The sequence below is a fragment of the Berghia stephanieae genome, chromosome 7, assembly GCF_034508935.2.
Source record: "Berghia stephanieae isolate SIO BIC M18660-M18661 chromosome 7, UCSD_Bste_1.3, whole genome shotgun sequence".
Classification (NCBI taxonomy): domain Eukaryota; kingdom Metazoa; phylum Mollusca; class Gastropoda; order Nudibranchia; family Aeolidiidae; genus Berghia; species Berghia stephanieae.
In genome coordinates, this window is record NC_088366.1 from 14601107 (window position 1) to 14622626 (window position 21520).

A 21520-nucleotide genomic window follows, 5' to 3' on the forward strand; every position below is an offset into this window, starting at 1 on the left:
AGACGATGATGGCAAAGAAAAAATAAAAATTGACTACTGTGAGTTGTATTGAGAGTTCAACCAATGGAATCATTTTTTGAATCAATCAGACTATAACTATAAACGTTTAAGGTTACACATAGTTTTGTGTGTCTGTATGTTATTTCCCACTTACAGATGTTATGAGTGCATAGCATCAATACCTATACAGTAGGCCATATCACAGTTTGTTTCTCTTGTCTTACCGTCGTGTTCACATATTTATCGAATACAGATTCAACTAACTTTTCCAGCTGTCCCATGTAGTTCGTCGAATGTGTACTGCACTGTAATTCTAGTACTTTAACTATCCCATTTTCTTTCTTTTTACTGGCGCTGATATGACCTCAATATGTTGCAAGCGTCGTAAAACCCTTAAAAATAATAAAAACAAAAAAACACCACTGACCAAAAGGGTTGCATATACTCCTTTATCCATATTGAAATGGATTCACAGTTAAAGCAGTTTATAAGCCAAGGTTAAAAAAAAGAAAGAAACCATATCCGATAACCCAAAAACACTACACTCCAGAGAGGCTTCCTTACTCCTCGATTCATGCATCCATAAGGATGGGGGAGGAGGGGAGGGTGTGTTGCTCAGCGGTATGGTATTTACTTCATGTTTCAAAGATACCTAGTTCGAATACCCTCCGCATAATGTGGCCTTCAACAAGCCACCTCTCCCCAGCTCAATTTGCGGTACTGCACTGCAGCCGACTCTTGGGCTATTCCAATTCCAGTCTTCCATAAGACAAATTTCCGCCTGAGTGTGAATAAAAGGAGCTTTAATATTTATTACTTTATTATTGATATGTTGATGGAGATAACTTTATACATATTACTACGCAGGGTTTGTGGGTGTGGGAGTAGATGGTAGCTGTATCACAACATTTAGGGATAAGAATAAGCAGAGAGGTGTCGGTTATGCGAAACAGTGATGGAGTGTGTGAGTGGCTGTGCATGCAGCGCATGTCTGCGTGTTTATCTTACTTTATACACAGACTTGCAGTTTAGATAGATACAAAAATATGTAGTTGAAATCACAGAGACATTAAAAAAGAAACCCTTTTAATTAAGTTATTTTTACATTGGCTGGGTGAAATTAGTTTGAGAAAACTGTGTTCAAAGATAAGAATTAGTTGGGGGAAGGAATGGAATGGTAACAAAAAAATAATGATAAATTGGGGACAATCGAATGAGTTTGATTTTGAGGAAACTACTTGAGTGTAATTCATTTTTAAAACAAGTACAAATTGGAAATAAATCAGTAAAATAAATATGTGACAAAACCACAGTTTATTTCACATTAATGGAGCAATGGAGGAGTAGTTGACAATTTCAATCCAGTATCCATCTGGATCCTTGACGAATGCCAAACCTTTCATTTTACCTGGAATAAAAGTGATAAGATAGGATCAGATGCATGTTTCTTAAACTTAAAGCTACAAGTATTTCACAACTTAATCAACTGGTTTTCCTCAGATCCGTGAAATTTCTTCCTTTAAATGAAAATGATGACATCTCCTCTCTTCTCTCCCCCCCCCCCCTCCCCGTCAATCTCTTGAATAGAAGGTATTTAAAAAAAATCGTTTTAAATTTACATGAAGTAAGTTATATCGCTACTTTTAAGAATAGATGCACACTAGAAGTAGAAGTAGTAATATAATATACGAAACTATGGTATTTTATGTATGATTTTGAGTTAAATGGACCGGTACCTTGTCCTCCTTTTTGCCAAAATTGCCATTATCATCACTAAATAATAATAATTATTATTATTATAATCCCATCACCATCATTATTTACAATCATCAAAATACAAACCTGTATCCGGTTTTTTAACAAATTCCACTTTTAACTTTTCAAAACGTTCACACGCCTTGTATACATCTGGTACAACCATTCCAATGTGACCTGAAAAAAAAAACGGAGAGAGAGATGAAAATTCCACCATAAAAATAATATCATATTTATCCATCAGACAGATTAGCTGTTCTCACACAAAATATCAATCCTGGCTGCAGTCACTTTCTCTGGATTGAGGTTGACAATTCTTTAATTTTATGAACCTCAACCTCAATTTTATGAAATTAAAGAATTGTCAACCTCATTCCGGAGAAAGTGTAAGATTGATTATTAAAAAGTAACCTGCATTAGCTGTCACATCACATAATTTTGATATAATTAAATTTTAAGAGAACAAGGACTTTCAGAAGCTTATACAGTAGAACTCGGAAATAGCGAGTTCGAAGGGTCCACTCCTGATTACTCGCTATTCCCGAGTTGCCAGGAAAGGTTATAATATTGCTGGTTATTCCCATCAGTGTGTAATTCGAGTAAAAGCCGTCGCCCCTATTTCAATTTCTTCACAGAAGTGGCAGAATGCTTGGTTTTTTGTTGTTGTTTTTTTTTTTTTTTTTCAAGTAAAATCATGACTAGAAAAAAAAGAACATAGAAGTGTGTGTGTGTGCGTGTGCGTGTGCGCGCGAGTGTTTGTATGCACTCGGCATGTTTGATGAGGTAAGCAAGCGCATCACTCAATCACTGACCCATTGAAATAATGGTTCCACACTCCCCTCTCTCGCTGATCGTGTCGTTCGTTAACGATGCTACTCGCTGACCGATGCTGCGAAGTGAGGCATGCTGACATGTGCTTACTTCGCGCGTCGCGTGGCACCACATTGGGTGAATAATTGACCCCCACCACCAATACACACACACGCACACAAACCCAACCCCCACCCAAATTTGTTTCGCCTATTATTATTATGTACTACTACAGACTAGGCTACTATGTAATATTACTCTAACGAAAAATAAGAAAAGAAAAGAGGCTAGGCTAAATATTTAAATTGCCATTGTCTCTTGTTTTGCTTTACTTCGTTCGCAGTCCTAGGCTGGGGCAGGAAATGCTCGTTATTTCCGAGTTGACCTCTTTTTCATACTCGCTACTTTCATGCTAATTTTATTGACTCAAATAAGGGGAAAAAACAGGGATTTAGATTTTACTCGCTATTTCCGAGTACGCTACTTTCATGTTCTACTTTATTTTTTTTAGTTTCAGATTTAAAAAAAATAAAAAAAAAGAAAGAAAATCGGTAAGAAAACCCAAGAACTAATGCTACAAAAGAACAACTATTGTAATGTTTTTTACGGTGTTATGGCGCTTGCCACTCATTTCAGCGCAAGAAAAAAGGAAGCAAATAGGACAGCAAAAAACAATTCCAGATTTACAATTAAAAGCACATGAGAAATAGTAAGACAAAAAATACTAGTTCAAATATGGATCTGAAAAAGATTCCAAGAGCACACAATCAGTGTACTTGGTTTGATATGAATTATGTCTCATCCAGACATAAGTACACGAATCCCGCTAAGAAGAACCGACACAAATGTTTACAAATCATCATATATTCAAAACACAAAATGTAACAGTGCATAACAGAGAGATGATTTACTTTTACAAGAAAAAAATACATGTCAAAACTATAACTATTCATTTGACTGTTACCCTCCAAACCAATGACTCCAGCCAGGACCATGGACAAAACTAAGTAACCTCATTTCAAGACAAAGACAGAAAGCAAGTTGGAAAACAGAGAAAGGGGATAGAAAACACAGCAAGTGACCTGTTCACAATGGGAGTTCAAAACACCTGACCAGAACTGTACTGTTAAAAGATGCAGACGATGTTTATCATCTAAAATTTATAAAACTTTGCTATAGAATTTAGAATAAGATGTACAAACAAAAAAGTATTGAAAATTGATTATGTCCAAAACATCCGACATAATAAAATTTTGTAGATAGCTGGTCACATTTGAGCGACTTACCAAAACCTCTGGGATCGGAGTTGCCATTGTGGTACTCATCTTTCTCATCCCAATTACTGAAAATAGATATTAAATTTAAATCATTAAAAAAAAAAATCAATAGGAACTTCGCGATGATTCACAATGATTCATTTAGTTCCCTAGCAGGTCGTATGGAAGCTTATTTCTATTTCATGCAATCATACAGTACCTTTTTGCAGACCTAATGATGTGCCTATTTTGACATTACCTAAAAGTCCCATCCAGGCACAAGCAAAAGATCCTACAATGAAGGAAAGACTCAAATGTTTGCAATGTACCGTATAAAGAGTATTCAATACTGATAATAATAATAGAACATAACAGTAACAGAGAGATGGTTTAAAAGGAAAAAAATATAATCTCTCAATAAAGGCACTACTGTATAAATTTGTCTCCCAGCTCCCAGCTAAGGATCATTGCCTGAGCAGGTCTTCTGAGTTTCAAATTTTCACTGTAAATCCACTATGGTACTGGACTATCTGCCTGGTGACAATCTAAAAAATTATCATTGTTAAAATTCTTTTTTTCTTTCTTGAAGATGCTTCCACTTTCATGGCAGTGAACCTTCAGTTCCTGTGAGAGGTTAAACTTTCTAACTAGTTAAGGTTCAATTTGTCGCTTTTTTGACTGATTGATAAAAGAAACAAAGGATTTCTTGGAGTACACTGCACAAGCAGATTAAATTCTAAATGAACCCATGACTTCATTGAGGATACAATACATGATCATAGTTTATAAATGATTTTATTTTCAACAAATAGTCCTTGCTTCATTTCTCTTGCAATGCCCAAACTAATCACTTTTTCAGATTAGAAACTAGATGACGAATAAGAGAAATTCAAATCAAAACACAGGATTACCAGTGTGAGCATGCCTGTTGATATTTTAAGGTGCAACCCGGATGTAAGGAATACAGGGTTGCAAGTCTGGCATTTCGTAATGCAAAATCAAGCCAATTTGGTATTTTTCATGGATTGAAAAATTGGGTTTAAAATTTTGACATTTATTGATGAAAACCACCATATTTTACTTGTTTAATCAAATATATGTATTAATGCTTTTAAAAATTGACAATGTTTTTTTTTCAGAGAATTTTTGAATTTTCCTCTGACTTGTTTGGCACACTCTTTTGCATCTATTCAGATATTCTGGAATTTTGTATACTGATGAACAGGTAAGTCTGTCAGTCTGACCAATGGGCGCTAGGTGACCAACAGGTGTGAGTGCCAAACTATAAATAGTTGCAGCTTCATGTGATGAAGATTGACGCAACTAGGTGTGCAGGGGTGGCATTGGCAAGGTGCTGGACTAATAACTTCTTTTATAATATATCGACTTTGTGCTTCTGCTGCTATGGTCGACACATCTTGTAGCCTCGACAGCTCTCGTTATCTCCGGTGTGATAAACTTCCACCTCCTACCATCTTGTGTGATATCCAATATATTCATAGGGTATTCCTATGTCTTTAATTCTCACTTTTAAGGTTGTTCTCTTCAAATCAGAAATAAGATTTTCAGGTAATAATTTTAAAAAAGTATAGCATTGTCTTACCTGAGGGTTCCTGAAGAGTAAGTAGCTAAAGTATCAAGAATTAAGTAATTAAGTGAAAGTGGCCTTTCCTTGGATTGTACAGCGAGCAGTTTGATATTTTTAAAGGGTATCCTATTCCTAAGACAGGTTTTAATCATTGATTCCCCATTAAATGCTTTTATTTTTTCTTCTAATATCATATGAGCCCCTGTTCCCTAGTTATAAAGGACTATTATCACAAGGATGTATGGTTTCAGTTATGAATGTAGTTTGATGTTATTATTTCTTATCCATATATTCAAGTGGACGAATATGTCTATAGCTCTCATTATCACAAAGTGAATTTTATATGTATATATATAAACATTTGAGTTTTTAATTTTTTTTTTTTCTTCACTGAGTTAATTGATTAGGTGACCAGTCATAGTCATATTTGCAATATCTATTATTGTATTTTTTTTTTTTACTTACTGTGTCAGTTCGAGGATTGCAGGTCTAGAGAAACAAAACTTGGCAGCCTCCTTCTTGTCAGTGGGCACATCCTCTGGTTTCTCATAACCCAAGAAGTACAAAGTGAACTGCATGTCCGGAAAATCCAATTTTAAAATCAGCCTGCAAATGAAAAAACCCCCCCAGTAAAATTCAGTGCATGAAGGTTACATTGACAACAACTTTTCAAATAACTAAAATGGGACACCCTGAGATGCGCTACTGTCAATCATGAGCCAACATTTCAGTATGCTTGGACTGTTATAAAATGGAATTTAGATTGAGATTGCTAAACATTAAATACTCTCTATTTGTCTTGTCCTTGTTTTAATTCGCTGGTCAAAAAATCATCATCCTGGGACAGGCAAGGGTCATTTCTATACACATAAATAGACCAATTTATTTTTTGCGCCCTTTTCTTCCAGATTGCCAAATAGGGACAGTCCTGATTTTATCAGCGCAACTGACCTACAACAGGTTTTGGGTAAATTATAATGACATAATAGAGACAACGTTAAAGTGCACAAGCAGGAATGATTTGGAAATTTGAAGTCATTTAGGTCTCTCACTCTCTCTCACACACATACATACACACACACCAAGGCGCATTAGGGCATGCCCACATACATATTCATATATCATGAAAAAGCTATCTAGCATCTGCGTTTGTCTCAGTTGTGGTTTTTGGTGAATCTGCGATTTTTCGCATTAAAAAAAAGGCAATGGTCTAGCTCTGGGAAATGCAAAGTTGAGTATTTGGAAAAGGCTCCTTACTTACTAGCATTCTCTAACCCAACTCAAGTGTAAAAAAAAGTACCTGGCCAGTAACAGAGTGGTCTCTGTGAAAATTATTGTAATAGCACCAAAAAAAGTTTCATGGCTAATCATAAATGTCAATTGTTGTTTTGGTCTTGTAAAGTGTTTAGAATGCATAGAATCGATACTACGCTATATATTATAAAGCTCAATTTAACTTATAACAAAAAGCAAAAATAAAACCCCAAACAAATACTTACGTCATTCCCATAACTTGTGTATAAAAATCAAGGGAGCGTTTCGCATCCTTGATTCTCAACATTGTTTGCTGAAGGAAAAATCCCTGTATAAACAAAAAAAAAAAACACAAAGGAATAGTTTAATGATTTATGAGAATAAATCATTTGAAACATGACAATAATAATAAAAATAAAAACAATAATAATAATAATAATAATAATAATAATAATAATAATAATAATAATAATAATAATAATAACAATAATAATAATGTTAAAAATCACGTTTGGACAATGATCCACTCCAACGTGCACTTATTTGCAGATCTGATAACCCAACTTGTTATGGGCTCAAATGACTACAATGCTTTGGCTACTTTCACCAAATCTGTGAAGTGAGCAATTTCATTCCAATAATTGTGTTCGGTTATTATATTAGACCTGCTAATATGTGCACATTGGTTCACCCCAACAAAATATTGCTTTCAGACGATGGATGAGTCACTTATTCAGACATATGGATAATGAATATTCTTATTCTTCCTCTTTTCAGGCCAAAACTTCAGCAGATTAAAGACTAGTATGGTCGTCGAGTGCCTGGTCGTTTCACTTTCCATTGATATGGAAGAGAAGAGACCTTTTTAAGCACTCACTGCCGGATGCTTGCTTATAGTGTGCAGTTTGTTCCATTGGTGAATTTAGGAGGGGAAAAAAGAATATAGATATGCGTTCAGGTTTGCTAACCTAGATGTCAAAAATTTACTGAACTTTTACACAAGCACATTGACCGACGACTTTTTGAGCGCTGAACTCCGGTAAAACAAGCATTGTACTTACTTTTTTTCAGTTTAGCAGGTGATTAAAAAATAATTTATGGCTTTATAAAATACTGAATTCCGTAAATACAGTAGAATTACTTTAAACCGAAATTCTGGGGACCTTCTAAACCATTTCGGTTTAAAGACATTTTGGTTTATTTAAAGCAAGTACCCGTTTTGCGATGTTTTTCAAAGGTGGTAATATTCAATGGTTTATTCAATCGTATCGTTGTTGTTCTTAGTAACCATTTATTTATTTATTCATTTTTTGCTTTGTTTTTTTTTTCTTATTTTGTTTTTCTTTTCCTTATTAATATTTTGTTTTTGTATGTTTTAAAAATATTTTTTGGGGGTTTGTTTTTCTAATCAAAGTGTTGAAAGAGTTGAGTTCGGGATGCCATGTTTTTTACATATCTCCGTCTTGCTCAACTTTTTTTTTCATGGACTTGATTTTTTTCTAAAACTCCAATGTATAAGCACAGTGCTTTCTTTTAAACATCTTTTTATAAAATGTAAAGCTAAAATAAGATCGAAGGTCTTGTGTGATAATTGACAATGAATGATGTGCAGCGACTCAGAGGTAAAGTGAAATGAAAAGGCGTGTCAATGCTAAGCTGTTTACTACACACCCCTCTTTTTTTGAATTGCCATTAGGTTCAAAAGCATAACTACATACACCCCCCCCCCACACACACACAATTAAAACAAAGTGGAAATGAAATGGCATGTCAATGGTAAGTTGTCTACACCCACCCCACTTAGTGATATTGTCGTGTTGAAAATCCAAAGCATCAACACACGAGCGAGACCATCTCGCCTGCGTGATTCTACACCCCCACCTCCCCCTCATTCCTCCATTTTTGCCTGCCAGTAATCCGTTGTCTTCCTTTTCCAGTCTGTGCAATTGTGGTGATGGCCAAGCCCAAGTGCAGTGATTGAAGCCCCCACCCCACCTCTTAACCTCATTTTATACTTAGACTCTTGGCCGAATTTTTGAAGAAAAATAGAAAGAGAAAAAGGGGAGGTGTTCTCAAGTTGTTTCGGTTTAAAGAAAGTCCTGCTTAGAAGTATTTCGGTTCATAGTGAGAATTAGTACAAAGATATTGAAGAAACTTGTACAATTTATTAAATTCTTTGCGGTTTAAGATATTTTTCGGTTTAAAGTAATTTTACTGTATACAGCAAATTGGCAACCTTGCGCGTTAATTCTGGAGACTACTGGAAGCCGAAAAGAGAGATTTGAATTTCAAGTACTGTTGTTGTTATTTTGAAAGTGTTGTTTGGGGATATTTGTTTGTCCTATACTATAAGAGCTTTGTGATGTGGAAACAACAAGCTTGTTCATGAGTAGCTGCTTCATAGTTTTGTTCATAGATAAGCCCTAACGCGAATCTTCAATTTAAAAAAAAATTATTACCAGATGAATTTGTTGATTTAACTAACTCCTCAATACCAGATGAATTTGATTTGACTAACTTCTCAATGCTTTTTGCAACAATACAGAAAAACTAGCCTCCAGCCTCATTTCTTTCTTATGTTGAATACCTGCTTCTAGAAAAAAAAAACAGGAGGTCCCAAAAACTCAGTGGTACAGCACTCCTCTCTCAAGCACAGGTTGGTATGAGTAATTGTAGCTGTGACTTATAGTTGAATGCTACAGAAAGCATGATAAACTCCAGTACCCATGTAGGTATAAAGGTCTTGATACAACAGCTTAACCTCCCTTTCTATAACAACCACTGCTAGCCTATTCCTAGACAACCCATCACATTCTAAAAGTGGAATCAGAATGAAAGAAAATAGGAATTTGAGATAAAATACAGGAATTTGTAATTCTTGCCACAATCTGTCACTTCAGTATTAACCACCAAATTTTACAAAAATGGATAATTCCCACTCAAAATTACCATCAAACACATAGAGAGGGAAATTCTCACACATTTGACAACACGATCACAAGCGTTAGGGAATGGGAAGGGCCATAAATGAGAAATTCATCTTCCTAGTCTACTTGCCTCCCTTTCTGTCAATCGTTAAACAAATGATCGTTTCTTCACCTTTGCCTTTCCCTCTATCCCCTTTATAACCATCATTATTTTTGAAAATCCGACTCTCAGAAATAATGGTGGAATGGTGGAAAGGAAGAGTGAAAATGATTCCACCACTTCTACCCTCGACGCATCTTTCTACCATCACATTTGAATTTGACATTTTGATCTTTTTTATTTTTTTGGTCTTGAGTCTCCACAAGTCAAGTGGATCTGTGGCATAGTGGTTAAGCTGCTTGACTATGAACTTGAAGGTCTTGGGTTCAAATCTCAAAGGGGAAATTTTTTTTCCATATGTTTTATTATTATTTCTGTATTGTTTAATTATTATCAATTCATTTATTTATTTTAAAAAATCTTATTTACACTCCAGCATGTTTTCCTAGAACTCATTCGAATGTCCCAATTTTTCCCCTTATTATTCTTTGTTTGTTATTATTCCATTCCTTCCTCAAACAAATTTTTACCTTGAACATAGTTTCCTCAAACTAATTTCACCAAGTCAACATTAAAAAAAAAAATAAAAAAATTATTAATTAAAGTGGTTTTTAAAAATATTGGTCCCCTTGATTTTGACCACTGATGACTCACTTACTGATGATATTGGCAGTTACTTATGTGTGTATCTATTTACACTGCATGTGTATGTGCAGTATATGATACACATGCAGACACACAAATGCCACTCAAAAACACCATCGCCATTTTGCATAAAAGGACACCTCTCTGCTTATTCTTATCATTTTGCCGTGTTCCAATTTCAATGTCACTGCCATGATGTGCCAGTGATTGGCTACGGCGGTAAATGAATGGTGTGATACAGCAATCTCCACCCCCCCCCCCCCCCCACCCCCACATACCCCTTGCCTTGTAACATATAAATTAAATAAAGTAAATAATAATAAAGTTCCCTTTATTCATCACATGCGGAAATTTGTCTAAGAGTTCATTCAGAGGGAAGACTGGAATAACCCAGGTATCAGCCGCAGTACAGTGCCGCAAATTGAGCTAGGGTGAGATGGCTTGTTGACAGCCATATAACTCGGTGGATATTCAAACTAGATATCTAAGTATCTTTCGGGTACAAAGCAAAGGCCATACCGCTGAGCCACACTGACCCCCCCCCCCCCCCCCCACTTCCCAATCAAACGTCATGGCAATGTAAGGTTTCCTCGAACGTTTTGGCATGTTCCGAGGAGGGAGACATTCTGATAGCTCCTACATCCCCAGTATTCATTCAATTTGTATTTTCACCGTTGATCTTTTGTCAGGCGTTTATTTATTCGATTTGTCATCATATAGAAGCATTTTAAAAACTCTAGGACAAACCTTGATAGATTTGTGAAAGTAAAAAATTTCCCAGGGTTTTTTTTTTTTTTTATTAGGGCTAGATAGCTCGAGATTATTAGGGTTAGTCATACGTCTTAGCAAAGGTGCTAGGGTGTTTGTTTTTCCTATTAGGGTTAGTTAAAGGTACTAGGTTTTATTTTTTTCTTGGGGTTAGTTGGGGGAATATTATTTGAGTTGTTTCCCTTTGTAGGAGCCTTCGGAAGGCCTCCCTCCTCCCCCCCCCCCCCCCCCCCCCCCCCCCCACCGAGGAGTTCGAGGAAATCGTGCTGGAGTGTATATCTATTATTGTTGTTATTATTTCATTTATCATGCTTTGCTATGGTTATCATTTATAAAAAAATATTTTTAACAAAAAATTATCGTCTTCTATTACTTTTAAAAGTGATCAAAACAGTAAACTTACGAAAATCGGTGCAATCAGCGCGAAAATTTCTGAGCCATAAGCACGACCTCTAGGCCTAGGGCATAGGTGTCTTGGCCTTATATTAATTTTCAAGAAAGATCAGTTGGAACATTAGTGCAATTACAAATCCCCACATTATTAAAGCAGAAGCCTGGCTTCAGGTAAAATTAGCAAATTGTGAACTTGATACATCAGACACATTTGAAATGACACGACAGGAAAAATCAATTGGACATTGATTGCCATAGGCAGAGTGAAAAAAGTGATTTATCAATGATTCAATGCCTTGAATTTGAATCAAGGCCAAGGAAACTGAAGAAGAGATACCCGCTCTGATCATTTTAGAGCATATTACCTCGGTTTCTTTGGGTGGATTGGCACATATACTCTTTGCCTCTTCGTCGGTGAGTGGCATATTCGCTGTAATTAAAATTTGTTTCAATAAAAGAAGTCTAAATGAGTTGGAATATCTTTCGGAGATGGAGTTCCGAGAAGGTAGAGAAGGTCAAGGAAAGAGGGTTAGAGGCCAAAGGTTGGGCCATTGACAACAATAATATCTCATATAGAAAAGAGCTCTAAACTGAAAAGCAGAACATTTTTTTACGCAAGGGATGTATTTTTGTATCGGGATTATTTTTCGGTTTGCATTCTCGTTCCACGGTCCTTTCCCTTCGATTAATATAATTTACGTAACTGAACGGTCTCACAAGACCTCCAAAATATAAACTCGGTTTTCTCAGGGGATATAAATCCGTATTTCATAGGTGTGCAATACACACTTTTCCACGTTTTCCCCCCTTGGATGTGAAAAAGTATGTTAACGTCATGTACTTCTTTGCAGGTCTGATCACAGACTGTAATCTGTGGGTCAACATTTTATGGGTTCATTGTTGTAATGGAAATCCTCTCAAACCAACACATACCAGGCCTATTGTCTATAACAGAATTATCTTGGTACGCTTCAATGGACGTGTAGGTACTTATATGTAGGTCTGACATCCGAACCCATTTATGGGTCTAGTTTAACATTCTTGTAATGGACAATATTTTACCTCATTTTCAAAACGACTTCCATTACAACAATGAGCCCATAAGGAATCGGGTTATCAGACCTGCGAATAAGTGCACGTCGGGTTCAAGGGATATGATCATGCATGCTGTCGTTTAACTTTCAGCCTGATCGTTCTCATGATTTTAGTCCTGCCATCATGTTGATAACGCGCTCAATTGCTCATATCAGGAGGATGTTAAAAGTAGTAAGTCCGAACGCCCCATTTCATGTAAAAGAAGTTACCAGATATTATAATTTTTCATCCACAAACAAAAGCACTACGCAACGTTTCCTCACTGAAGCTACATGGTTACAATCTGCCTTAACTGACGTCGACCAAAACTGAGCAAAAAATCACCAACGCCGTTAAATGTGTCGTATAATATTATCTTGTAGCATATTTGAAGTGTATTTGTGCGGCTATGTGATCTAGTGGTATGACTCTCGCTTTCGGATCGGAAGGTCCTCGGTTCGAGCCTAACTCGGCGCATAGTTGAGTCCTTGGAAAAGGCTCTTTACTCACTTTCTCTCGCCGTACTCAGGTGTAAAACGAGTACCTGACCGTTAACAGCGTTGTCTGTGTCGGAAAAAATTGTAATATCGCCTAACAGGCGTCATGTCTCGTTCTACATGTTACGTGTTGCTGTTGGTCAGGGACACTTTGTAAAGCGCTTTGAGCACGTTCAGTGGATATTGCTCTATATAAAAGCTTGTCTTTTTTAAAAGTAATGATCTATAACGACTACAAGCGATGACGATAATGAATGTCGTAATACATATAAGTAAAATACAAGTACAAGGCGCCCCCTCCCCTCCCTCCCTCTCAAAAAAATCTATTCATATAAAAATAATTGTAAATATGGGATTTAATAAAATGCAATGGGGATCAGATGTAGATTCTAAGAGCATACCACCAATGTACTTAGTTTGAGATCATCTATAAGTCTCATCCTGACACAAGCGCAAATCCAACAAAGAGGAACACACTCAAATGCTTACATTATACATTCAAAATAACAAATATAATAATACATAACAGAGAGATGATTTGCAAGGAAAAAAATTATCATCTCCTAAAACAATAACTATGCATTTGACTGTTTCCCTCCCAGCTAAGACTCCGGACAGGGCCAGGACAAAACCAAGTAATCTCATTCCAAGACAAAGACAGAAAGCATGTTGGAAAACAGGATAGAAGGGGATAGAAGACACAGTATGTACCCCCCCCCCCTGCCCACTATGGGAGGTCAGGAATCCCACCCAGTAAAAGTCCCATCCTGTCACAAGCAAAAGATTCCGCTATGAAGGATGCACCACTCAAATGTTTACAAAGTACAAATAATCATTATATAGATAGTTCGAAGATGACGTCACTCAGGTCTTTGTTATTGTTTTTTGCCATCCGCGTTTATGAGTAATGTTCACTGAACTGTATTATCCAGACTATAAACGTTCGTGGATACACACAATTTTGTGTGTTGGTCCGTTATACTTCCGGATGGCAATGTTATGAGCTTCTTAGCCAAGCGCATACTATCTATAACAGAACAGTAAAAGAAAGATAATTTACAGGGGAAAAAATATAATCTCTCAAAAAAAGGTACTTACTATACATTTGACTGTCTCCCTCTCAGAAAAGGATCCCCATCGGGAAATTAACCTATCAATCCCAACCCTGAACAAGGACAGAGAGCAACATGGAAAGGGAAACAGATAATACGAGAGATAGAAGACACAGCAAATGACCTCCTGCCCACCATGGGAGGTCAGAAAACTCTTCCACCCAGAGCTTTATCTTAATTCCATGGATATGATAATAGTTGGAAAAAAAAAAAAAAAAAAAAAAAAAAAAAAAAAAAAAAAACCTAAATAAAATAAAAAGGCCGATTAAAACGTTTATCAATTATATTTTATTTACGTACATGAATGTTCATCAAAGAATACAGCGCAATAAGAAAAAACACTAATGCTCACATCATCAAAAAGTCACTAAAGGAATATTTGTAAAAATATAATGCATTTTCGTTTAATCTTCGTTATAAAATTATGGCACACGCGCCACTCACTTGATGATTTCGTTAAAAAAAAAAAAAAAAAAAAAAAAAAAAAAAAAAAAAAAAAAAAAAAAAAGGGGGGGGGGGGGGGGGGGGGGGGGGGGGGGGGGGGGGGGGGGAAGGAGGGGTGGGATTGCGATTGCAAAACACAATTATATACAGTATTCGCTGGATTCCAGCACGCTCTTCGGAGAAGCCAAAAAGCGTGCTAGAATCGGAGTGTGTCGAAATCCAATGCTCATGGGATGTAACGACTTACATATTATTATGCAGATATAATCATTCGATTCTCCACCTTCAGTGTACCGTAACGCATAGCGAGCTGGAATTCTGTGTACTAGAACCCAGCGAGTACTGCACATCATTTCATTGTCATGCAATGTAATGTTATATAATGTAATGTAATGTTATATAATGTAATGTAATGTAATGTTATAGGAAATTTATAAAGCGCCATTATCCATTCACAATGCTTAATAGCGCTTCACAATGGCAATAACAAACAATAAGTAAATAAATTAATAAATATAGACATACACATATACACACATACACAAACACATCGACCCCCTACACACAAACAAGCGCGCGCACACACACAATGGGTCATACACACACACACAAACATATATATATATATGTATATGTATATATATATATATATATATATATATATATATATATATATATATATATATATATATATATATATATATGTAATTGGATTTTCATGATCCATGTGATTTAGTAGTAGTAAATCTTCAGGTCAATGGAGCCGGAGTTTATCCGGGTATCTATAGAGTGAAACGTAAAATAGCAATTGCTTGCCACCATGGAGCTGGGGTTTATGCTGTTCTTCTTTAACAAAGCCTTTACACAAGGAATACCAATTTCAGGGATGATCCTAAGAGGGCAAAATTGCTATTGTAGAAATGAGAAAACTGTATTTATCTACTATCTTAGACAAGCTAAAACATTCGCCCCAGAATACAAGGCATGCGAATTGCTGGGATGATCCTGATTTTATAGGGGGCAAACTTGTTTTCAAATTGTTTAAATTGTTTAAATTGAGCTTTTATATAGCGCAATATCCACTAAACATTCTCAAAGCGCTTTACAGGGGGTCCCTGACCAACAACAACACGTAACAAGTAGAACGAAACATGACGACTGTTAGGCGATATTACATTTTTTCCCCCCGACATTCACAATGCTGTTAACGGCCAGGTACTCAGTTTACACCCGAGTACGGTGAGAGAATATGAGTAAAGAGCCTTTTCCAAGGACTCAACTATGCGCCGAGCTAGGCTCGAACCCCGGACCTTCCTATCCGAAAGCGAGTGTCATACTACTAGACCACATAGAAACGCCTTAGAAAACTGTGTATTTAGCTAATTGATTAGACGATGTACGTACATCATCCCGGGACTCTGAGCATGTCTTGCTGCAACCCGTCTCTAACATAGCGTTTACACAAGGAATGCGAATGTCTCATAGCTATAGCCATCGCATCCGTAACATCAACATCTGTAAAAGCACACGCCATCTTTTTGATGACACTACGTAGGGGGGATAATCCAGCAATTGCCATGTTGATGTCTAAACCTGGAAAAAGAAAACAGAATGAAATAAAAAGCGATGGATGTGCATGTTAGGAGGACAAATTTGACCAATCACGTCAATTTAGGTTTATGTCAGAATAGGGTTCCAAAGTCGCGACGTCACTCCCTCTTCTTAACAACGAATAGTTACTGGTTCCAACCGATTGGGAACAATTGCTGACGCCAATATCTCTATCACCGCCCTCGGGAAGTACTTCTCCAACGAGCATACAAGTATATCCAGAGGGGGGAAAAAATCATAAATCTGGTCATTTTTTTACTTTTACATTTACCTGATCGCATGATGTTTGGAAAAGTTCAAGCCAGCGTGAAGAATAAAAAGTATACAGTGAAGGTAAGTCTCATGGACTTTGATTTTACTGCGACATTAAGCCAATGTAGTTCGCGTTTAGCAAGACACAACACATCCCTTCTATAGTACCATTAAATCTAACCGACTAGACTCTTGGTCAACAATAACAGCAATTGAATATTGCACTTGCTATTCAATTAGCGTATCCAATGGCAATTTTTTACTTTTACCATTCGACTTTGTCAGTGATTATTAAAATAGACCTCGGGTGAAAATAACATGTTCGTCAATTTGTAGCCGGTTCTTCGTCTAGATAGCCACGATTAAATATCCCCACAAATCAGGCGGCTCTGTATTGTAGAAATAAAGCTGTTTGACTCTGGATTGGACGGTTTTTAAAAAACTTGTTTACTGTACTATTATTTTAAAGTATGAGTCTCGGATTATTAAATCAAAATATAATGCACATCCTTTTGTAAATTACTTCAGTTATCGTATGATTTATTAAGACTAGTGGAATTAACACTTCAGTGGTCTTACTTTTGATTCGAAAATTCAAATTGCTGTAAATTTTGCCCCCGATATCAACCGATAACCGTGAACCGATGACTCATAATCACTTGAAGTAATTTTCTATCATCCTGAGCATTACTCACAATTTTAACACAGATTGAAAAAAGGTATAGTGTCGTCAGGTATTGGGATGCAATAGGGAAGAAACGAAACGGGTTCCTATATCATAGGAAGTGTAAAACCACTGTTTCAGAGGATTGGATACACACCCTGAGTAATTCATCTTCATGTGCCAGAGTGATGGTATTTTATTTTTTGGTCTAAATAATATATGCTGGTCATCAATAAAGATCATCCATCCTCGCTCTTTTACGTCCTGTAACCCTAAGCATCTGCCTATAAATAATGCTACTGTAATAGTTAACAACCTTTATGCAACATATTCATTTTTAGTACTCCGAAGGACTAGTTACATCTACACTCCCAAGGATTTAGGAGCCAACAGAGTAGAGGGTTTGATGTCACGTGTTTTATTCCATATTCATTCATCAGTATCCCAATTATTGTGATCAATACTCACTAACCGTGGGACAAAGCCGGCACATTAACTTACCGGTGTTGAAATTAGAACATCTAGCTGCCTGACCCTCCACCAGTACTAGAACATCGGTATCCTGTAACAGATACAGTGACGTATAAATAAAAGTAATACTATGTGCTAGAAGTTGTGGACTGAAAAAAGTAATAAACAAAAAAGAAAAAAAAAATGATTATAACAGCTTCAAAACAGAACAAAATACCATACACAGAACGTTTCGGGCTCAAGGCCCTTCTTCAGCCTGTTTGGTATTCTGTTCTTTTTTGAAGCTGTTATATTCATTTTTCATATATAGAAATATACAAATATATATTTCAAATACAAATGCAATTTTTAGGGCACCTAAATCGACATAAATACTTGCTCTCTTGCTCTCACATGAAAGATAGAAGGTAAAAAGAGTAAAGGTAGACCAAGAAAAACATATTTGAATAGTTTGAACAGCTGGATGACAAAGAAAGAGAAGAGTAATATTAGTGTTTTGAGGTTATCGATCAGAGAGATGAATGGCGTACCATGATCACCGATGTCTGGCACAGACTTGGTACTTGAAGAAGAAGAAGAACATTCATTTTTGTTTTATTTCCCTATAAATAGAAAGCTGAGGAAACCATTTATTGATTAATTCTCACGTACGTGTTTGGATCAACAGCAAAAGCAGAGCTAATTTTGATAAACGATATCCTATGTGAACTCGTAGCCTGACACTTCCCAAAAAGTCACTTCACAATAATATAAGACGACTATCGTCAAAAAGTCCCGTTTTATCTCCTATACTATACACTTGAGCACCGTTTCCTCAAACACTTCGGAACATGCAGAACAGTTCGAAGAAAACTGTGTACAAAAAGTAACAAGGAAAAAAATTGGGGCGTTTAAGTGAGTTCGAGAAAACCTTTCTCTGTTCGATGAAATCGAACTTAAGTGTAAATTGTAAGCAGGAAATTTACGCAGGTTTTTTTAAGTTAAAGAAAGCTAACTCACTATCTTTATTTAAGGCGTTTTTATTTTAACCAAAAAAGCAAAACAAAATTAAACATGAAATAAAATATTAAAAAAAAAAAAAAATAAATAAATTAAAATCAAACGCTAACAGTTCACCCCGATTCTAACCGATCTGAGACTATTGGTCATATTTGTGACATTCCAACTCAAAACGGTATTATACTGGGATGGCTTTGATGGTGACAATTCAATTTATAGCCAGGAATACGAGACTTGTGTTTTATTTTAGTTTTATGAAGAAGACAAAAATTACATGCCGAAGGAGATCAAGGTAAGAATGTCAAAATCTCTAATAATTTTGGCTTTAAATTTACTTTACATCATCTAACTCAAACTGACAGAATACCGTTTTGAGGCGATGAGTCACAATTTGTCTAGTCATAAGAGGGGTATTCCTGTGCCATCAGCCATCCTGTTTGATGGATTATCTCTATTTATTCCTCCGTGGAATGCCAAGTCGACGGTATCTAATGATGAGGTGGCGGAAGGGATAATTTTACTAAAAATAAAGGGTTAGATTAACTATCTCTTTACCAACTATTGGAAAATCGTCACACTCATTGCGTTAGAACTAACATTCCTCTCATTCAGATTCTTTTGTTACATCATAAACATTAAAAAAAATAATAAAAGTATATCTTTTCTTTTTTTTGATGATTTATGAGAACTTAGTGCTAAACAAAATATATAATGTCCAGCATGTACATATTCCTATTGAGGTAGAGTTTAAAAATCGATTTTTATGTTGCATGATTTGGCGTTTCAGTGAAAATCCAGAAAATGGTCGGTAAGGAGAGAGTTAAAGGTTAACGAACTTGACGTAAACCAACCTGGAAATAAGCCACTGTTTCCAGGCGTTGGAAGAGTTTGATATCGAAGAGACGCGGACTGAATGTCAGATGGCGGATAGCTCAGGTATCCGTGATGTCTGCTTCATCAGACCAGCACCTTCCGATCCGAAGGCGAGTATCATACCACTGGACCGCATAGCCGCACGCAGATATAGGATCATAGTACACACAGTAAGTGCCTCCATGCCCACTTTGGGAGGACAAGAAACCCCACCCAGGTAAGGAGAGAGTTAAAGGTTAACGAACTTGACGTAAACCAACCTGGACATAAGCCACTGTTTCCAGGCGTTGGAAGAGTTTGACATCGAAGAGACGCGGACTGAATGTCAGATGGCTGAAAGCCCAGGTATCCGTGATGTCTGCTTCATCAGACCAGGACCTTCCGATCCGAAGGCGAGTATCATACCACTGGACCGCATAGCCGCACACATTTATTATAGGGACGTAGAACATACAGTAAGTGCCTCCCTGTCCACATTGGGAGGACAAGAAGCACCATCCAGGTAAGGAGAGAGTTAACCCTCTCTTTACCGACGACAGGAAAATCGGCACATTTGTTACAATACAATGAACATGATGCTCAATCAGATTTGTTTTGTACAACACAACATTTTATGAAAAATCTGTTTTATAAAGCTTGTTTTGCTGCACAAAAATGTGCATATCTAGTATGTACTTATTTCTAATGAATTTGAGTGCAAAAAGTCAAGTTCTGTGTTGGGTAGGTATAAAATTTCTGGAAAAAATCCTGAATATGGTCGGCAAAGAGAGAGAGTTAAAGGTTAACGAACTTGACGTAAACCAACCTGGAAATAAGCCACTGTTTCCAGGCGTTGGAAGAGTTTGATATCGAAGAGACGCGGACTGAATGTCAGATGGCGGATAGCCCAGGTATCCGTGATATCTGCTTCGTCAGACCACTTGCACATGTTGTAACAAGCAGTGAAGATATTCCGCATCATCTATCACAGAAAAAAACAAACAACTTTACTGTCAAATAAAGTGACATACATACAGTACTCGCTGGATTCAAGCACGTTTGTGAGAGAAGCTAAAAAAAAGAGTGCTAACTAGAATCTCAGGGTGTCAAAATTCGATGCTCATTGGCGGTAATGACTTATTATTTAATTTAGATAAAATTCGGCTACCCAGTTCCAGCGTGCTTGTAGGTGGTTTCAAACTAAGTACATTGGTGGTATGCTCTTGGAATCTACATCTGATCCCTATTTGTTCTCAATTCCCCTTTGTCTTACTTTTTCTTGGGTGCTTTAATTGTATCTAGAACTTTTACTACCATTTTCTTCCTTTTTACTGGCGCTGCTTTAATTGTAATTCTAGAACTTTTTACTATCCCATTTTCTTCCTTTTTACTGGCGCTGCTATAACCTAAATGTGTTGCAAGCGCCGTAAAACCCTTAAAAACAAACAAACAATAAAAAAACAAAACCAGCGTGCTGTATTGCAGAGCGTGCTAGAATTAAACGAGTATTGTATTAGTAAGATAATGTAAATTTTAACCCTAATATCAACCGATAACAGTGAACCAAGGACCAATAGCCAATTGAAGTAAACTACCTGCCACCCGAAGCAAACAGCCCATATACCCTGAGCATTACTCACAATTTTAACACAGACTATTGAAAAAATGCATAGTGTCGTTGGGTACTGGGATCCATGCTTCTTTTTTTTCATAGGAAGTGTAAAACCTGTCTTCCAGGGGACTGGATACATACATTGTGTAATTCATCTTCAGGTGTCAGAGCGATGGTATCTTACTTTTTGGTCTAAATATATGCTGGTCGTTAATAAAGATCATCCGTCCTCGCTCTTTTACCCCCCCCCCTTCCCCATAATCCTAAGAATACGATGAAAATGTGTGTGTGTGTGTGTGTGTGTGTGTGTGAAACAGTGTCAGACAAATCAGATAAAAAAATACAAGATAATAACATGCCACGACATCCCCACTCGGTAATGGTTTGTTTTGTTTTAGACGAAATTGACATAAATTTCGCATTACTTGCAGAAAGC

General features: G+C 36.6%; 2 protein-coding genes across 4 annotated transcripts in view; both read right to left on the reverse strand.

Annotated features, from left to right (window-relative positions):
• Positions 1–1291: 1291 nt before the first annotated feature.
• On the reverse strand, positions 1292–12025 carry LOC144976756 (lactoylglutathione lyase-like). The gene is made up of 6 exons (XM_078921152.1): positions 11862–12025; positions 6909–6991; positions 5875–6015; positions 3852–3907; positions 1843–1932; positions 1292–1408 (listed from the first exon to the last, which is right to left on the reverse strand). Exons 1-6 carry the CDS (start codon positions 11919–11921, stop codon positions 1320–1322), a joined length of 519 nt encoding a protein of 172 aa, XP_078777278.1. The 5' UTR covers positions 11922–12025; the 3' UTR covers positions 1292–1319.
• A 3331-nt stretch (positions 12026–15356) lies between these two features.
• LOC144976757 (uncharacterized) overlaps positions 15357–21520 on the reverse strand; it is a 53108-nt gene continuing 46944 nt past the window's right edge. The window contains exons 7-10 of one of the 3 annotated variants that reach the window (XM_078921154.1): positions 20299–20454; positions 17652–17712; positions 16028–16216; positions 15357–15515 (exon numbers count right to left, since the gene is read on the reverse strand). In XM_078921154.1, the coding sequence (XP_078777280.1) occupies positions 16029–16216; positions 17652–17712; positions 20299–20454 (405 nt within the window). In that variant the 3' untranslated portion in view covers positions 15357–15515; position 16028. Of the gene's footprint in view, positions 16217–17651; positions 17713–20298; positions 20455–21520 lie in introns of all 3 variants that reach the window. The other 2 variants (XM_078921153.1, XM_078921155.1) reach the window with 2 other exon arrangements.